This window comes from Xiphophorus couchianus, chromosome 23, assembly GCF_001444195.1.
Source record: "Xiphophorus couchianus chromosome 23, X_couchianus-1.0, whole genome shotgun sequence".
Classification (NCBI taxonomy): domain Eukaryota; kingdom Metazoa; phylum Chordata; class Actinopteri; order Cyprinodontiformes; family Poeciliidae; genus Xiphophorus; species Xiphophorus couchianus.
The window spans coordinates 26,489,795-26,508,930 of NC_040250.1; the positions used below are offsets into that span (position 1 = coordinate 26,489,795).

At 41.0% G+C, this 19,136-nt stretch overlaps 1 protein-coding gene across 4 annotated transcripts in view; it reads right to left on the minus strand.

Annotated features, from left to right (window-relative positions):
- il1rapl2 (interleukin 1 receptor accessory protein-like 2) overlaps nt 1-19,136 on the minus strand; it is a 382,929-nt gene that overhangs the window by 25,834 nt on the left and 337,959 nt on the right. For all 4 annotated transcript variants that reach the window (XM_028008405.1, XM_028008407.1, XM_028008406.1 and 1 more), the window contains exons 8-9: nt 8,489-8,621; nt 2,978-3,123 (exon numbers count right to left, since the gene is read on the minus strand). In XM_028008405.1, coding sequence (XP_027864206.1) covers nt 2,978-3,123; nt 8,489-8,621 — 279 coding nt within the window. The remainder of the gene's footprint in view (nt 1-2,977; nt 3,124-8,488; nt 8,622-19,136) is intronic.

Genomic DNA, 19,136 nt, shown 5'->3' on the forward strand with positions numbered 1-19,136 from the left:
CGTCTGTCTGCAGATGGATTCGCCGGTGGTTCAGGCGCCACTCTTTCTCCTGGCTCGGGGGCCAGCTCTTCCACATTATCTAAATCAAGCTTCTGACGAGCTTTCGCACATAAATCCACGAGAACGCGTGCGTTTAAAGTCTTAATTACCTCTTAAGCGCCTTTGCATCTCCAAATATTTATCAGGCAAGGAACGGCGGCGTCGGCCCCGGAGCCCGAGGGCCGACGCCGCGTTAACAGAGCAGCCATGAAGAGGGATCTGATACGTCCCAGGTAACTGGAGCAGACCTGGGTTTATATTTAGTGAGCCTGGGCCGAGCGTGAAAAATAAAGCGCCGCTTTAGGGAGAACGCACCGCGAAAGCTGCAGAGCTCCTGAATGTTTATTATAATCCGTCTCTCACAGTGAAACGGGTTGGACTCATTAAAATGAGCCAAAAATATAAACACAGGCTAATGTAGCTTGGACATGAGGTGGTTACAGGTGAATGCTTCAGTTCAATTCAATAATATTTCAGAAATTAGATCAAATATATTGAATAATGGATTAGAAGAACTTTTTTTACATATTTAAATAGCCAGTTTTGGATAATAATAAGGTGAGGACCAGATAATTACCAGAGATTGAACTTCAGTGTGTTATTTAATTTTCTCCAAATGGATTTTATAACCCAGGGTTGCAGAGCAAAGTGTTGTGGTTCGGGGTTCCTTTGGTTCTTTTGTGGGTTTTTCTGTGCATACACTCACCTTTCACGACAGATGGCGCCATACTCACCCGACTGGAGTGTGTGTGTAGACCGCCATCAAGCACACCTGAACCTGATCAACTCATCAGCGGCGTGTACTAAAGGAGGCTCCTGCCAGTCCTTCAGCGCCCGAGTGTTAGCCAGAAACGGTACCTCTGAGCCTCCTAGAACTAGCCTCTGATCTTTCCTCATTGATCTGAATCCTCGTTGATCTTAATTCCCCAGTGACTTTTTTCCTGTTGTTTTCTGCCTTCAGGTTTTTCCCTCCGGAGAAGCTGTTACGGATCCTGTCTGCTTCTCTGATCGAGATTCCCCTCGTGACGCCGTGGGTCCTACCCACTGGTTGCCCGAGCCCCCAGACTCACCTCCTCAGTCTGATTACAAGTTCCCCCCCGGATTCCACGACTGGCAGTTGCACCGCTCCTTTGTCCCCGCCAAGCCCGAGCCTACCTGTCCGCCCTCCGACGCACTCCCCCGTTTTCTTCCTGCACACCAGCCGTCAGGCACCGGACCACCTGGACCACTTAAAGACAAAGACCCCGATCCTCCCAGTAAACCCTCCTGGATCTCACACCATCGAACCACAAGTAAGCTTCGTTTATTCTGTGACTCTTCCGTTTCCGACAACCCTGAACTCACCATTCTGCTCTGCCTCTTTAGAGAGCCGATCGCTCCGTGAACCCGTTTCCTCCCTGGACCAGACCAGAGCTTCCACATCCTTTACCTACCGTTTCACAATAAACCAATTACCGTACATACCTCTCCTGTATTGTGTTCTGCATGTGGGTCTGAAAATAGTAATCCATCATGACACAAAGGCAATAATAAGACAATCTCAAACATTAATAAAGGTCAGCCAATGCTTTGATCCAAGGTGACGAAATGCATATTTAACGGTTATTGGTGGATTTTGTTTCCAGGAATCAGTTTTTGATAGTTTCTCTGAAAAACGATGAATTTAAGCTTCAGCTACATGAACACGTTTGTTTTTCATCCCATGGTGCCGTTACGTTTAACAAACGTTAAAATGCGTTTAAAATGCATATTATTCTGGGGAATAAACTGGATTTTAAGCAAAGAGGTTTTAAAAACATAAAATCAAAACACTTTATTTACTGTTAGTTTCTGTCAACTGGAGATGTAGCAGCTTCGGTCGTGACAAGATTCCATAATATTAGAAAAAATACTTTCTTCCACAGTTCAGAGTGGGATCTGATCAAGAATAAATGGAGGGACATAAAGATTAGGGTGATGGTAAGGAGGCTCTCCGACCTTCAACACTTGAAGCTCAAGAGGAAAAAACTGGTCAGCAATTATAGGAGTTTGAATTATATATATATATTTATTTATTTTTTTATTCTGGGAAATATACCCGATGATTTATGTTCTACCAATAATGTATCACTTTCATACAGCTGATATTTTCTCACTTAGAAAAATGGAATATTAAGGCCACACTAATAAAATACCAAAAAATAAATTATGAATAAATTATTCTCAATGTTATGAGAATAAAATTCAAATAATGAAAATAAAGTAGTATTATGAGAAAAAAGCCGTAATGTTGCTACTTTATTGTTTAGTATGAAAAATGTAACTTTCACTTGCTGACAGGCGTGGAAAAAAACAACACATCATGTAAATTCATTGTGAAAATAACTTATCAATAATGTTAATATTGACTTGAATCGCTGGTAAACCCAGTAGAACGGTTCATAAAGTCATAATGTTACAACTTTATTCTCGTATTGTTTGGACTATTATTGTACGACTTTATGGTTGTAACATTATGACTCTATTCTCTGAATATTTTGAGTTCATTCTCATAATTTTATGACTTTATTCTTATAATTGTATTTATTTTACTATTTTACTCCGTCGTAAGAAAACGACATTTTATTTGATTGTTTTTGTATTATTATTGTCATTATTTTTGGCTTTCCCAGAGTGAATGAATTTCTTTTTATTCAGTGCAGGAAATGTCGAGAAAAAAATACATGAACTTCCCAACTCCAATCTTTCCACAGGGACTTGCTAACTTAACTGTCTGACCTTTTTCAGACAACAGGAAGTAAAACCTGGCTCTCCTCAAGGCAGCAGAAACTACCTCTGGTAATTGTGACATGACAGATTTCTTCTAGTAAACAAAGAACCCAATTTTTTTCCCCTTTTGGTCTACCTCATGTAGCAGCAAAGAGAAGCTAAGAGGGAAGGAAAAAAGCCAGAGCTGCACCTTTCTTCTGCAGTATTGCGCTCCCGCTGCGCTTCCCGATGCGGTTCTCTACGTAGCAGGTGTAATTGGCCAGATCTGCCTCCTCCACGGCGTCAAACGTCAGCGACACCTGCACTTCCTTCTCGCCTAAATGTTCCCTCAAGATCCTGCGAAGGCAAAAACGGAGCACAGATTTAATTCCCCATCGGTCACCGGAAACCTCTCTGCTTGAAGTGACCGATAAGGCTGTCCAGTTCCGAGCCACCTGCTGGGAACAAGGACGCGTTTATGCGGGACAACAAGTTTATAAAAACACCACATCACACAGCGAACATCAGGAGCGTCTTTGAGGTCCTGAATGCTGGAGAACAGTGAAGGAAAAAATGTTCACCTACAAAGTTCTTAAGACTTTTCTGTTCCAAAAACATGATTCCAGAAGTCTCGCTCTTTCTCCAGCTACACTCTCTATCGCAAACTTTAGTCTGACGTTCGTGGTTTCCTTAGACAGCATCCGTTTCCTTCTTGTTCACCTTCCATCAAAGGTAAACTCGTGTTGTCTCTTTCCGATTGAACGTACAGTAGCAAGAGTCCGATGAAGCCCTGCGCTGATGTGTTAGTGTTTTTCAGTGTGTAAGCCTTCAGGGTGATCCTTGACGTGCTGTCAGTCGTTTTCAATGTCCTCTGCTTCTGGGGGGATTTTTAAAGTAGTGCAACAATATAAAATGGAGGAAAACGTGATCCATTGATTTTCTAATTCTACTACAAAAAAGAAAAAAAAAAAATCTGAAAAGTTTAATTTATTTAAACTGTTGGCGAGAATTTTCAAAAACTCAAGGATAAGGCCACCCTGGTTTGATTTTCATCTTTTGTTCATGTAATGAAGATTGTGGGTTTTTTGCCGCCCAAACTTTTTTTTTTCTCACCCACATGTTCACTTTCCTCATGTCGTGGTATGATAGTAAAGGGAAAAGAACTGGATGGAAGATAAATAAATAATAACATGAAGATACCAATAATAAAGTCAACAAAAGTCACGTGTGGCCTAAAACTTTTGCACAATACCCTAAGTAACTGTAAGCAAGGTGAGCATGGGAAACAAAGAGTCATTAGAGCTTTAACACAGGGTCAGGACAGTTCAAAATGCAAAGAAAGAAAAGATCTGCAATTTTAGTTTTTTTTTTTGCGTGTTGGTTTGAATTTCTTCCATTTTAACCAAGTATTTTGGTAGCAAGCAGAATTTTGGAAATAAAACTCCCAGAGCAGAATCCCAACTTGTTTTTAAAAACAAGCAGCAACGCCACAGAAGATTTTTCCTCCCTCCTCAGTACAGTGTATGCAGGTTAAAGTCGGCTTTAAAGAAATACAAACCAGCCAGCTTCTGACACACACATGCCTCAAACCGCCTCATCATAGCATCAAAACGTTTTAGCAAAAACTATGTTTTTTTTTTTTTTTCAAAAACTGCCACGTTTCCATTTAAGGGAATGAATTTTCTAAATTCCACAATTGTTCGGTCAATGGAAACACGGCTAATGTAAATGTTGGAAAATGTCCAAATTGGAAACAATTTAACACACATGCAGACAAACGAGTATTGGTATGCCTTTCTTTCAGTTTACAAACAGTCGATACGGTTGCCACTGGCGACCATAAGGTGGTGACATTAAGAGCTGCTAATGTCTTACAGCCAGCCACTGGAGATTGAGATACTAACTCAAAGGAAAAGTAAAGTCTCTTCTTGAGACAAAGAAGACGCCTTAACGTTACATTAGTCACCACTCAGCAACTGACGAGGTTTGATCAGGGTTGCATTGTGGATTTAGATGTAGGGTTTACTCTTCTCTATACTCCTCCCAACACGTAGTATGCTGGCGATAAACCATTTTAAACTTCAAAAGTTGAGCAGTGCCATTTTAAAAGCAGTGCAGAAGCAGAAGGTGATCTAGTGAGGGGCATATATAATTGGGGGATTGAGTCCATGTTGGTTTTTTGTGCCCGTTAAAAGCCAACGGACCAAGACTGAATGGTTGGATCAAACTATCATCTATGATTCAGAACGTTCCAACCCCAAACATTTCAAAAAATGTTTCAATAACAAATCTAAAGTAGGTTAAAAACAACAAACTCCAGTACATTCTAAATAAAAGATACCAGCTGGTTGAGACTTCTTGGGAATTTAGAAACAAAACTTCAGCTCGATGCCAATCACAGGTGCTGTCTCTCTTGAATGTTCTGTGGCCTAAAGCGACTTCTGATCAGGGGAAAATGAAGAGAGACAAAAAAAAGAGTCAGAAAGGGCTAAAAAAAAAAACGTATGTAGGGGGGAAAAAAATCAATCGATGCATTGAAATAAAGATATTATGAATTCATTGCACACGAAGGGACTCCGAACTATGAACGCTGAGTTGCAGAAATGGAAAGTAGCTGGACGGCCGAGCCGTGCCCTGTCGACAGCAGCTCAGAAACTGATGATACTGCTCATATTTACTATGTTTACTGTGCTTTTAGCATATTTCTGATCCCAAACATTTCAATTATTTACAAGACAAGTTGACTTTTCTCAAGGAAAGATGCATGCCTTCAGAAAAAGGTGGAGTGCAGAGAAAAACTCAAACCGCTTTCCACCTTTCAGAGGAATGACTTAGTTATGCATCTCACAAACTGAGAAAAGGCAAACATAACCCAGCCTCTAACATGTGCAATAATGAAGACGAAATCAGTGTTCAACACTTCATGGTTGTAAGAATACAGCTAATCTTTGTACATTACACAATTGTTGTTCATTGAATCGTTTCTCAGGAGAAATTGTTTCAATGCACTCTACGGGTGCCACCCATTCGTTTCCATGGCTGTGCATGGACACTATCAACAAACTCCTGTCAGAATCATGGGGGATCTGAAAGCTGACAGATTAATATGCGTCACAGAGGGGCCCTGTCCGCCACGGCGCGATTGTTGGATCTGGAATGGCAGCGTGATCTGATCAGAGGCGGTCATAACGTTGAAATGAAAGACACAGAAGTCATCTGGCAAACAGTGTTTTATTACCACAGGGAAGGATTAGTTTCACGTTCACCTGCTACCCTCAATATTTACATCTCTGTTTTCACAGAGACAATATTATCAAAGGGCATTAGCTTAGCAGTCACAGACACCATCCTGAAGGCGGGAGGGCTCTTACGCCCAGCCTAAACTGAACTGAGATGGTGGAGTTAAAACTCAAACTTTTTTTTCTTGACCACACAATAAAAAATTAAAAGCTCTGGGTGTTCACTGAACATTTACTTCACAAGAAACCAAACAGTTTATTTTACCAAACCATCTTAAGAATGTTTCCTACATATTTAATGCTACCCAGTTTTGTATGATGTAGAGAATCAGAGGATAATGAGATTTTGTGTGTTTTTATGGCCCGACAGTCTGGTAGACTCGGTTCGATGCTGTTTGAATGCTTGCTGTTCACAATGCATTCAAACTGTGCCAGAGTTCACCTCAACTGAACCAACACCTGGCTTTGTAGGCGGACTAGAGTCGTTTCTTGGTCCGCTTCAGAGTTCGATTACGCATTTACACCTCCCCAAACAAACTGGACTATCTAGGCAAACGGACTAGAGTTGGATTAAAGTGGACTAAACAGGTTGGTGTGAATGCAGCCTAAATTATCCACAGGTCCGTAACACAATGTGGTGTACAATGTTCCACAGAGGCTGAGCCTTTGAGCAAATCATTTACTTTTAGGTCAAATACTCGTATTATTGTCCATTTAAAGACGTTTCCACTGGTGTGTGTTCCCAATCTGCAAAGTCTCAATACTAACCAACATATCGGATGGAGAACCTCAGTCCATAAAACTTCAATGTTCGTAGGTTTGAGATTCTCATTTGGTCTCCACCAAACATATTTATTGTAAATGTGATCAAAAGCTCAATATCAGTTTGGTCATGTGACTGTGATACTTGATGATGTCTTGTCCATATGAAATGTTGAAATGTTCACTTAAACCTGAAGGTGTCTATGGTGGAGGAGGAACTTCCTTCTTGGTTGGTGCCCTCTGAGTCCATGTTCATATAATTGCTTCACCATGGGGGTTATAACTGAACCAGTGTGGGTTGGAGAAAATCTACATTACACTGTTTTTTTCTTCTTCTTCAGTTTTTAAAATAGTATTTCCAAACTGTCAAGGGTTCTAAATTAATAGGATATCCATGCCTACTAATACTTTGTTTACCTCTGCACTTAATGTTACAGTAAACAGTGATCCCCCTGCATACCCACCAGAGGGCTGCCTGCTGATTTGGCAACTTTGGCTTCCACTGAATGCATCAATTGAATGTTTTCAGGCCTGGCTCTGAAGCACAGCGGTATTGACAGGTGGAGACGCAGAATGAAGTTATGAAGTCAAGTCAAGCTTGACCAGGTTGCTGCACCGTTTCCGGGTACGAGGTTTAAAGAGCCAGGTGACAAGCCAGAGTGATACTTCCTGAATGGGCAGAGCGCTGCTGTGGGAAGAGTCTATTATTAAAAGTGTGTTGGTGACCGTCGGTCAAGCGGAGCGACGTTTGGTGGACACCCAAATGGACTTCCTCGCTATTTTTACAGCGAGGAAGTCCATGAAATGGCTGCTGTTACACTTTCATACTGAAAAAACTAATGTGACTCAGACATAAACATGACAACGTAAAGGGGACTCTGTTGAAAATCGAGTCCAGTGGTTGAACTGTTTGTGTCATTTCTGCTGCACTGCAGTTCCAAGCAGCGTGTACGTATCAGTTTACAAAGTTCTACTGAAAGAAGCAAGTTTGTTACTTTTGAAAAAAGCCATTTTTTCCACCCATTATCCAGAACTCTAGAACCGCAGAGCTCAAATGGGACTAAGCCTTACATTCATCTTTAAATGTTTTATGGATTATAGCAAATCTTATCCAGACTTTGGGTTGGAGCCATGGTTTTCTCAACACTCCCTTTCCTCCTTTTTATTTTTTATTTTTTTACAGAAAGTTGAAAAGAAACAGCTTCAGACTTCGCACAAGAACGAGTTAGCCTGGCCAAGGTCAGGTGTTTCAGGGGACACAGACATCCTCTCTTTAGTTATACTCAATGTGTGTGTGCGTGTGTGTGCGTAAGAGAGAGAGTGAGTGTATGACGCAAATATTCCAGCGGTTGCCATAGAGATCTGGCAGGTTGTTCTAATGATGTTTGATGCCCTGCAGACAACCAGTCTTTTCCCAGTGGACTCCGATGTAATTGGTCCCAACAGTGAAGAAAATGAATTCAATTAAACTTTATTATTAGGATTCATAATTTTTCAGGCGAGTTGAGAAGAATCCTGTCGGAGAATGCTCGACGAGTCATAAATCACAAGGAAATTAGGTGCTGACGGTGTGAGCGGTGAAGGTTCAGCCGAGTCATCGGGAAATTCGTCATAAACACACACACACACCTGTGCGCTCTGAAGTTAAACGGCCTGGCTTTAATCCCCCGTCGTTGTCACGGTAATGTGATGAAATGTTCTGTGAACGCCGTTGTACTTACATGATTTCACTTTCTTTGATGTGTCCTGCCAGCTCTTCCACGTACTTCTCTCCTTTCTTCCAGTAGATGATGGGTCTCCTGTTTTCTCCGCTGTAGCCGAAAAAGGCCTTGCAGTCCAGACTCAGGGACATACCTGCAACGCACGACACAGACCTGTCAGCAACCACCATTAAAAAAAACCACACACACACACTTTTTGCATCTGAAATTTCTGACTGAATCGTGACTAGAAGCCCGGCTGTAATTTGACAGAAACTTGACGATGGCAAGACTTTTCGCTGCAGGGAAAAGTAATAATTTACCCAGAAAACTCTCTAAATTCTTCACATAGAGTAGAGAAGATGGAGGACTATATGTCCCATCTCCAAGAGAAAACTAAACAAAAACATCTTTATTTAACTGATACCGTTACTTAGTTATAGGCTTTCAACCAGTCAGCCAGACATTTTTGACAAAACCTCCCATCTTCCTGCACCCTGACATGCTTTCAGCATCTGCGATGTGGAAAGAATAAAAACAAATCCCGGTGTAGGTTTTTGTTTGAATGGATGCATCCAAAACACCTGGGCTGCAAAAACACAAAATCCTACTGAATATTTTTGGACTAGTTTCTAGGGCAAATATCTTAGTTCACTTGAAAGAAGACAACACTAACTTAGAAGTGACTTTTCAGCAAGATACATGAGCTTGTTTTAAGTCAATAATTCCGTCATGTTCATTTAAAAACCATTTCTTGTTATAAGTGAAATAATCTGCCAGGGGCCAGAGTTAGAGACCATAACCGTCTGCAAATAGCTAAAATTTGCGAACATTTGAGAACCTCTATAAAAACACTTATTGCTTCCTGTTGTATATTTGGTTCAAACGCCAAATATACAATAGTATAAATTACTACACACAGTGGAAGCCATTTTGGTGCTACTGTCAAAGCTAACATCTACAAACATCTTTATCTCAGCTCGTGAAGGTGGAGCCAATCAGTGCCATGGAAAATAAATGGTGCTTCTGGATTGGATGCGATGTCAACAGCCAATCCAGAGCGAGGTTTCCTCGTTGTGGGAGCCTCATAATCTGCCGCATTTACTCAACAGAAATCAGCGATATTCAGCGCCCCGCTCGCATAAGCCACCAGCAGCTGGAGGAACTCAACACTCACCGGCTCCGACGCCGAGCTTTAAGACAGCAATCAATCGTGTTAATAGTGCGTCACATAGCATTGTGCCGTGCTATTTTAGCTTCCCAAGCTGAATTTTCTTTCAAATATTTTGGATATGCTCTTTGGAAAATGACACAAACAGGCAAATGTTTGACAATTTGGAGTTGACATTCCACAGAGAAGTCTGTGAATACAGGACTGTGAATAGGTGGGGTCCACCGCAATGAAAAATTTGGCTAATTGAGCAGATGCTAGCTGTGTTTCCTTGGACCAAATAATTTGACATTTCGAAAATAAATGTCCTTAATGGAAACACGCTAACTGAAAAAACTTGCTTTTTTGAAAAAGTTTTGCAAAACTAATTTTGTAAAACTGCAATCCCATCCGATGACATGATGGGTCAGCATGTTTTTTGTGTTTTTGTTGTGTGAACAAACTTAGTTACGAGTGATTTTTATTGCGTTTCTTCTGTAATGGAAACACCGCAATTGCAAAATTGCGTTTTTTTTGTTTGTTTTTTACAGTAGTGGAATATTAATAAAGTTTTGCGCACAGTTGTAAAGGAAACGCAGCAACTGAAAACCACATCATTAATGGTGCCATATTTCCATTTCTTTTCTTTTAAAAAGTGTCTTGGACCTGCACATACAAGCAGCTGGGATGCTACCATTAAGCCATGCAATACCAATATCCCAAGAACTAATAAAAAAATAATTTAAAATATTACAATTCAAAGGAAAATACAATTACATTAATAATAATGGAAACATATGGTCACATCCCATACTTGTTCTCCTAACACAAATGCACACACAATCACGTAAGACCTTGAAATTCCCCACCATGCTGTTATTACAGCTATCAGTTCTGATGATGAGGTATTAATGAGCATTCTAATGGACGCCACCTCGTTAGGCAGTCAATTAGCAGATAAGTATGATAGACCTCGGTATTATCATAATGACAGCTCTATCCGCACAGTCAAGAACCAAACCGCTGAGGCTGTCTGTTTGTAGCATTACATGCTACGAAAGAAGCACGTTAATGCAGAACTGCGTCAGACGTCAACTGCCACCGACACTTCAGGCAGAAGAGACGAGCAGCTTTCTACCTTTGCTGTTTGAGCTTTCTAAAACATCCATAAATATGATTCAGAGCCTAAATTAAGAGAAAAAGTTCAATGAAAAGGTTGAAAAGCAGACTTTACCTCCCATGAAGGTAATAATAAAACCTATTGTGCTTTCTTGAACAGGGTAGGGTAGGTATGGGCTACACAAAGCATGCTGATCACAGTTTTTTGCACAAAATCATTCAGATTTAAGTCTGCTCTGTTCTGCCTATTTTGAACTCCGTTCAGAATGAGCCGTTTTACTGTCTCGTCTTATCTCTTTAGATCCAAATAATCTGCTGCTGGCCACGCCCTCCAGCTCAATGTTTACAATTTCATGTGAAAATGGCTGAAAACAAGTGCACGATTACATAACTGCACATCTTTAAAAAGCAGAAGTGGAGCCTCCTGCACAGCCAACAACAATGAAGCAAGTGGTTTCTGGGTGGTAAGTCGACAAGAAAACACTTGTCTTTTCCAGCAGCCGTTACACAGCACATACAGCGGTAAAGTCAGATGACCAAACATGCTGAAGCTCTGTTTGGGTTACTAAGGTTTGTCTGAGGGTGCTAGGTAATGGTGACTCAATAACTGATAACATTTTGAAACAGCTCATTTTCCAGTCACCAAAAAAGGTGACCTTATTGCCAAGAAATGGCTGGGCGGTTTCCTTTTTTAAAAGTTTATAGAAGCAGATGAGACCCTGAGGGACGAATAAAAACAACAAAAAGTGAATTTTGGTCCAAGTTAAGAGCAAACATTCAATGAAAAGAGAAAAGAGGACTTCACCTCCCATGGAAGCAACAAGCACATGTGGTTAAAAATTAAAAAGGTGACCCCCTCATCCCCCACCAACACCAACACAAAGGAGAGCACCGATGCCTAAATATTGCTGAGAAGTTGCTATAGGTTGACTTTTAACGTCTTTGTTTGGGCTAAACACAATCTGCACATACAGCCTTAAAAACGTCAAGTTTTCAAATGTCACGCCGAAACAGCCATTAAAAAGATCTCCGCAGACGCCAAGCGTGCACGGAGGGCTTGATATGGAAATGCCTGATGATTGCTTCAGGTGTGGTGACAATCCTTAACTTTGATTGATGGACCTGGGGGAGAGACGATGGGACACTTTGACGCACGTCAATCTGAAAATGCTAATTCCTAACTAAGAGAAGAAGTGGTCGTCAAATCTCTGCATGCGTACGTGTGTGTGTGTGTGTGTGTGTGTGTGTGTGTGGGTGGGTGGCTTGGTGTGGTCTCTCTCGCTGGTGACAAATATTTCCTCTCTGACCGAGGCGTGCGGCTTCCTGTTCCACGCACACATAATTCAGAACGGGCCATAAAAAACAGCATTGGGGGGGGAAATTGGTTTGGCTTGATTGCACGAGTGTGTTTTTGTGCGTAAGGACGTGTGTGAATGTGAGCGCTGCAGTAATTGATTAGCACCCTGAGGGTGTGTTTGTGTTCTCAGCATGTTATGGTGATTAAAATCATCAACTTTGTTTGCCTTCGTGCAGAATGAGGGTGTGTGCTGGTCGGTGCACACACACTGAGACGGCGTGTGTGTGTTTGTGTGTGTCCTGCAAATAGGCCGCGTCAGGCTTCGGATTGTGTGTGTGTTTCATAAAGTCTCGTTCCCCCCCCCCCCCCCCCCCCCCCTGTATGTGGCAGCAGCAGCAGCAGGGGGTTCATACGCTGTTGAAAAAAAAATGATTGCGTTGTTGTCACTACTTGAAAGTAAAGACCTTACCCCAGTGGCTGATGGGAATTTTCTCAATTAGGTTCATCGGCGTTTCACACTGCAGCTGAGTGTGATTACACCGAGACGGTGTGAATCACAAAGAAAGAAGTCTTACTCAGTCTTGAGAGAGTTTGCAAACAACAACAAAAAAAAAAAAATCAGGTGACTGTTGTGTCGAATCCAATAAATATTTTCCGTCTTTACTCCGACAGGCTTGTCTGTACTTGTTAGTGTAGCTTCTCGATACACCGGATGCGTAGATGCAGCAGAATACATGCATTAGTCCAGACTCTGGTTTGCCCCTGGCTCACTTTTAAGCGTTGCTACTGAAGCATGAGGAACTATGGGTTATCAAACACTGACATCTCTGTCTGTTTGTAAGGAGAAAGAAAACCTAACAAAAAAAAAACCAACTAAGTTTGCAGTATTTCAAATACAAAATAATTATGTAACCTGTCAGTATATTGGGCAGGGGGTATGACAATTCCAAGGGCCCCTGACCAGCAGGGGGCCCTGCACAATTTTCTTTCATTTTTTACTTTTTTTGTTCATAGAAATAAAAAAGGGGGCCCTGTCAATTACAAACTTAATTATATTGTGTTTTTAACACTGTTTTTAGCAGTAAAAATCAAATGTTGCCACTCCCAGACCAAAAAGCTCACATTTGCCCTGAACCCCCCTGGATCTGCATGAAATTGTTTGTTCCTGCTTGGAGCTTGATGGTGACGATGTTCAGCAGCAGAACAGAAGAACAGGCATTGTTTACACCAAAGCTAAATGAGAGGCTATCTGTCAGGCAGCTGAAATTTGTTTTATATAGTTCTTAGAACAGTACAATTCATCCAAACATTGCGGCAATAATAACATGGCTAAAAGACTAAAGATTCAAGGTAGTCCCAAATGTCCAGACCTCAACTTGGCTGAAACGATGTGGTGAGGTGTTATGGAATGCTGTGCAGAAACAAACGCACCAAAAGATCAACGAGCTAAAGCAACGCTGAAGGAAAGTCGGCCAACATTCCTCCACAGCCATGTGAGGATAACATCTGATAACACTGGCTTATAAAAAACTAATTTTTGGAAGTCGTCTATGTTTTTTTCAACTGAATTATTTTGCTCCGCTGAATCCAAAAACGACATCCATTTTTCTCCATCAGGTCAGATTTTTATTCTAATTTGATTTACAGAAATTCAATCTTCTGACTAATTGATGACATTTTTGTGACATCAGTTCATTTCCATTAAATTTGCTCGTCCAAAACGGTTTTAGGAGAAACAAAATTGTTTTCTAGCAAAGTGTATTAATTAAATGCTACAAACTTGGATTTCTGTAAATTGAATAATAAACACTGATAAGAGTAAGTCCATGTGAATTGAACGTTACGTCTCCATTTCCTCTCTGGAGTCTCTCCTCCTGCTCGTCACTCATTGATCCAGATTGTCAGGAAACCGATCCAGATGTGAGAACAAGTCGTGAATTTTGATGCTCATGTTGCTCCATAGTTCAGAAAGTCGACCTGATGGAGCAAAACCAATGTGGTTTTTGGATTCAGCTCATCAACATGACGCTAAAACAGTTGGAAAACCCTTGACCAGTGTAATTGAATACATGAAAGTTTGCTTACAAGCTGTTGCGAGTGTATGTCATAAGCTTTCGTTTGGAGTTCGGTTCAGCATAGTTTCGTTTCAGCATCTATCGCTACATTTCACTTGATAATATCTACATAAAGTTTTAATAAACACATTCAGAACCACAGTATTTCATGCAGACACTTCCAAGATGTTTTGTTTGTGCCGGCGTATGCTTTCAGGGTAATTCCTCAACTTATCTTCTGCAGAGTTTCTGTTAAGAACCCACAAGTGTTGCGATTTGTCAGCGAGGGATAAAATTCAAACCAGCCACCTATCAACAGCAGAGTTAATTTATATTCATGTGATCTGAATCTTGCCCGGATAATATCCAAAGAGCATGAAAACATAAAAATAATCCTGAAGGAACAGCTTTGTGATATTTCAAGTAAAATGAAAAGTGAGAGAAGCGATATGGGACGGTTGTAAATTCATAAAAACGTGGAGCCGGTCGTCTTGGCTTGTCCCTTTGTAATTCTTGCAGCTATTGGCATCATTAGTCTGTTTCACTTGTCAGTCTTCAGGGTTGTCCTGTTCTCTGCCTGTGTTTCACCGGAGTAGATTCTCTCTCATCTCTCCGTGTATTCCCGCTAGTTTTCCTTGTTGTGTCAGGACGTATTCTCTTTCCAATTACTTGCTGTCCACACCTCCGTTGTCCACACCTCCTTCTCTTTTGCACCTCGTTTTCCTTTGTCCCTCACTGATTTGCCAGGTTTTACCTGCAGACACATCCGTCTCTGAGAAATCTGTGAAGCACCTGGGTTCCTCACCTACAATGCGGTGCTGCGAAAAGGTATTTACCGCTCTATGGATTTCTTCATCTTTTTTGTTGCTGTTTTGTGTCACCCTTATGTTTCATATCAACCGGTTTAAATGATACCATTCATCCATCGTCTTCACCTGGTTATCGTAGCAGGGTCACTGGTGCCCACCCCAAGCCGTCATTGGCCAATAGGTTGGGTATGCGCTGAACAAGCTGTCAACACACACACACACACACACACACACACACACACACACACACACACACACACACACACACACACACACACACACACACACACACACACACACATACCTAAGGGGTAATTTAGAATCCAGTAACCTGAAGGACAGTCTGAGTACCTGGAGAGAACCCACACACACACTAAAGTATATATGGACTTGTTTACATTAATCTCACTTAATTTTTTGTGTTTACTAATGACAACTTACTTTTTTTGTGTTGAATTAACTTAAAGATTACACATTTTTAACTTAAAGGAACTTTTTACTTTGACTTTACTTGAAACAATTAAGTTCAATGCCACGTTCGTATCCTAAGTCTGAAGTCATGACGCCAGCTCCACCAGGGACACATCCTGTGCAGACCAGGTGCTGTGGTGGTGCAGGGGTGGAGCACAACGCACATGAGGAGACCTTAATCCTCAGTGCGGCTGTCGCAGGTTCAATTCCCGGCCTAATGACATTTGCCACATGTCTTCCCTCTCTGTCATTACTCACTTTCCTGTCTAACTACTCTGAAATAAACGCCTGAGCCAACAAAAACCTTTAAAAAGGATCTTTTACTAGTTTACTTCTTTATTTAAAGCCAACTAAACGATTTGAGTAAGACTGACTTAAATTTGTCAAGTTAAACCAACTTTATAAATTAAGTTGGATAAACTTAATTGAGTTACTTGTTACCAAGTGAAGTAATTCAATTAAGTTGATTCAACTAACTCCATGCAGAAAGCCCACAGACCAGAATTCAAACCCAGGAACTTCTCATCTCAAGGCATCAATGTGACCAATTACCCCACCGTGAACCCCTAACTGCTTTAAATATCAGACAAATTTAAACAAACTGGATAAGTATTCAGTAATTAAGGGAAAAACCAACCTCGCCTTGTTGTCCACGAACCCTAATAACTAGTTGTACCACCTTTAGCAGCAGCAACTGCAATCAACCATCCATGTCAATGATTGGCAGATGATCCTACTGACTGCAGGGTCGCCTCTTTGCAGCATCTTAACTGGTGAAGCCTGAACACAAACCGTCGTTGTTGCAAGTGAAGCCTACAGAGCTTCAGATGTTGGTTTGTGATCTTTCAGGGCCTCCTGGATGGGTCATTGTGGAGTCACTTTGGAGGGCCAGACACCACTGGGAAGGTCCACCACTGTTCCATGGTTTCCCCATTTTAGATTGGTTCTCTGAGAGTCCCAAACATTTTCAACCCTTTTCACCCTGATGGGGGTTAATGGCTTTGTTTCTCATCGGTTCTTGAGTTCTTTCCCCCATGTCAGCCCTGGTGTGAGTAATAAAACTGAATCCGGCTTTAAAAAGTGTTCAACTGCAGTTATTTCATGATTTAACAAGAGGTATTTTAGTAGGACCAGGTAGATTTAGATAGTTTGTTTCCTGCTTTAATAACAGAGCTGATTGTTTGAAAACTGGTTTTTGTATTTACTCAGTTTATTTTTAGAGTATCTGATGTTTTTTGTATGATCTGTAAAATCTACGTTTAACAAAAATGCCAATTTTAACAGCCCAAAAGTTCTGTCCGTAACATGTATGAAATGTAAAAAATACTGTTGAATGAAAGCAACAGAACAAGTTAACATTTAAATTCACTCCAAACAGAAACACTTTACTGTTAAGAATCTGTAGATGGAAACCATAAAGAACAGTCGGGCGTTTCTTATCTGCCAGTTGTAATTCATCTCCTCCATTAAGCCTTGGCCCACTTAAGACCAAGACTGATGTTAAATAAAAATCACTCAATTGAACGTTTTCGTTTCGCTGGGAAATAAAAAGGTGTCAGGGGAGGCAATGTGTTTCAGTAAAGATTGGCTAATTTTCAATTAGCTCACTGAATAACAATAAAAAGGAAAGCGCTCTGAAGGCGATTTAACCGTCGCCGTCGTCCTGCTCGCCACAGCAGATGAAGCGGCGCTGGAGTGGCTGCTTTAAAGATGGATAAAGTTTTAAAAAACGAGGCGAAACCGCTCACTGAGAAACGAGCGGTCAGGTGGACAAATAAAGACGATAAATGTCAGCGTGCTGAAGCAGCGGCTAGCGCCGTGCAGGGGGTTTACATGTCAGAGCAACATGATACAGTGTATTATCGTGACGAGAAAGAGCAATGAAACATGGGTTTCAATCAGTTTTGTGAGTAAAAAATTGGAAAAAGAGCAATCTTTAATTCTTTAACGTCTCTTCCTCTGATGCCACACAATATTACGACATAGCGTATTGTGTCGTAATATTGTCAAAATAAAAAAAAGGAGTAAATTTCCACTAAAAAACTAAGAAATATGGAGATTAATTTAGGAAATTTTCTAGAAAAAACAAGAAAATTTCTAAACTTCAAAAATGAAAAAAAGCCAGTGTTTACTAAAAATGACTAACCTACAAACCTTAGAAACCCATAATGTCCTTAGTTATCTCTACTTAGTAAAAAGCATCTATGTTTTAGTAGAAAAGTACAATCAACCCATTTTTTTTCACAATGACATTTTTTTTCACCAAACCTAAAAGAATAAGGGATAATGATTAACATTTTTAATAATATCTGGATTAGAGAGTATATGGGCTGTTGGAAAAAAATTTGGATTAGTTTGATTGGATCTGTGTAGCAACCAAATCTCTGTTACATATCGGATTACAATTTAATTATTGATTATTCCTGCATTTTTGTCAAAAATCTAAGGGTCCTTTTACATAAAGCAAGTATTTCCAAAAGAAACACAAGAAATGTGAATGTATTAAAGGGAAATAATTTGTCGTAGAATGAGACAAATGAGTCTCTCAGTCAGCACAGACCAGCTGGGGCCGCCACGTCCGACGGTGTGGTGTGCGTCGCTCTGGACCGACACGGAGAAACGGCTGCAGCTCTGTAGAGAGGTTCTGCTTCAGACACTGATCTATAAACCACTGCTGACTCTGCAGAGTCAGAAGTGGAATTGGCCTCATGCTAGAGAAAAGGTCCAATGATGTTGAACCTCAGTCTGAAGGACATGAGAGGTTCCTCTCCAGAGATTCTGCCGCCACTCACAGAACCATCATTTCTTCTTTGACTAGAATTTCTGAGGTTGTGATTGCCATGCTAACCACTTTATCACCCTGAATCCACCAGGCTCATGTTCAAGAGCTGCTCCGCTCAAAACAGCTTCATTCTGATTCGTTTTTTATCCCCTCCAGTTTTAGAAACCCTGCAGCTGGAAGGAGTTTTGCTCTTACTTTTCTACTTTCAGAAAGTTATGTGTAACCGTGACAACAAGGTATTATTTTTACAACTGAGTATAACTCCTCTTCTGAGGTCCACCAGGTGTTTGCCAATTGCTGCTGCGTAGTCTGAAGGAGCTGAGTGGGGACGTTATGAGGGAGCGCTGCTCTGTGAGGCAGAATCTCAAAAACTTGGAAACTGCAGCTCAGAGGTGGAGCTGCGCCTCGAAGGCGGGGCTAGGTCCACCCAGGCGTTTTGCACAGCTGAATGGTTGCCACGGGAGACTAAAGGATTTCTCAAACATGCATAAAAGAATCAAAGCAACATTCCAGTTCTGATGTTTTTGATCTGGGGATAACATTACAAGATGATGCAAGGCTAAAAAAGAATAGGTACATTTTGCATAATTCTGCTCCTTTAAGCTTTTGGGTTGTTTTTAGAAGCCGTAGAAACCCAAATGGAAGAACAAAAATGTGCAAAGTGTAAATTAATAGGTCCCATTTAAGGAGGTCACCAGCTCTCTTGATACAAGTAGTTTGTATCACCATGATATGTGACTGAAGAAGTCCATTCATATTCAATCTGCAGCTGAACAAACAGGAATAAATCTGGATTCTATTGGCTAGAGAAGGACAAATATGTTAGTGTATAAAGACATAGATAGCTACAGTGAAAACCCAGAAGCCAGGTGTTGGCACAATGGCTGAAGCAGCTGAGAACTTTGTTTGAGGGACAGTGGGGTGTACGTGGGTGCTGCCGTCTGGAGCGAATTCACAAATTAAAGATGACAGGTTTTCAAATCCGTG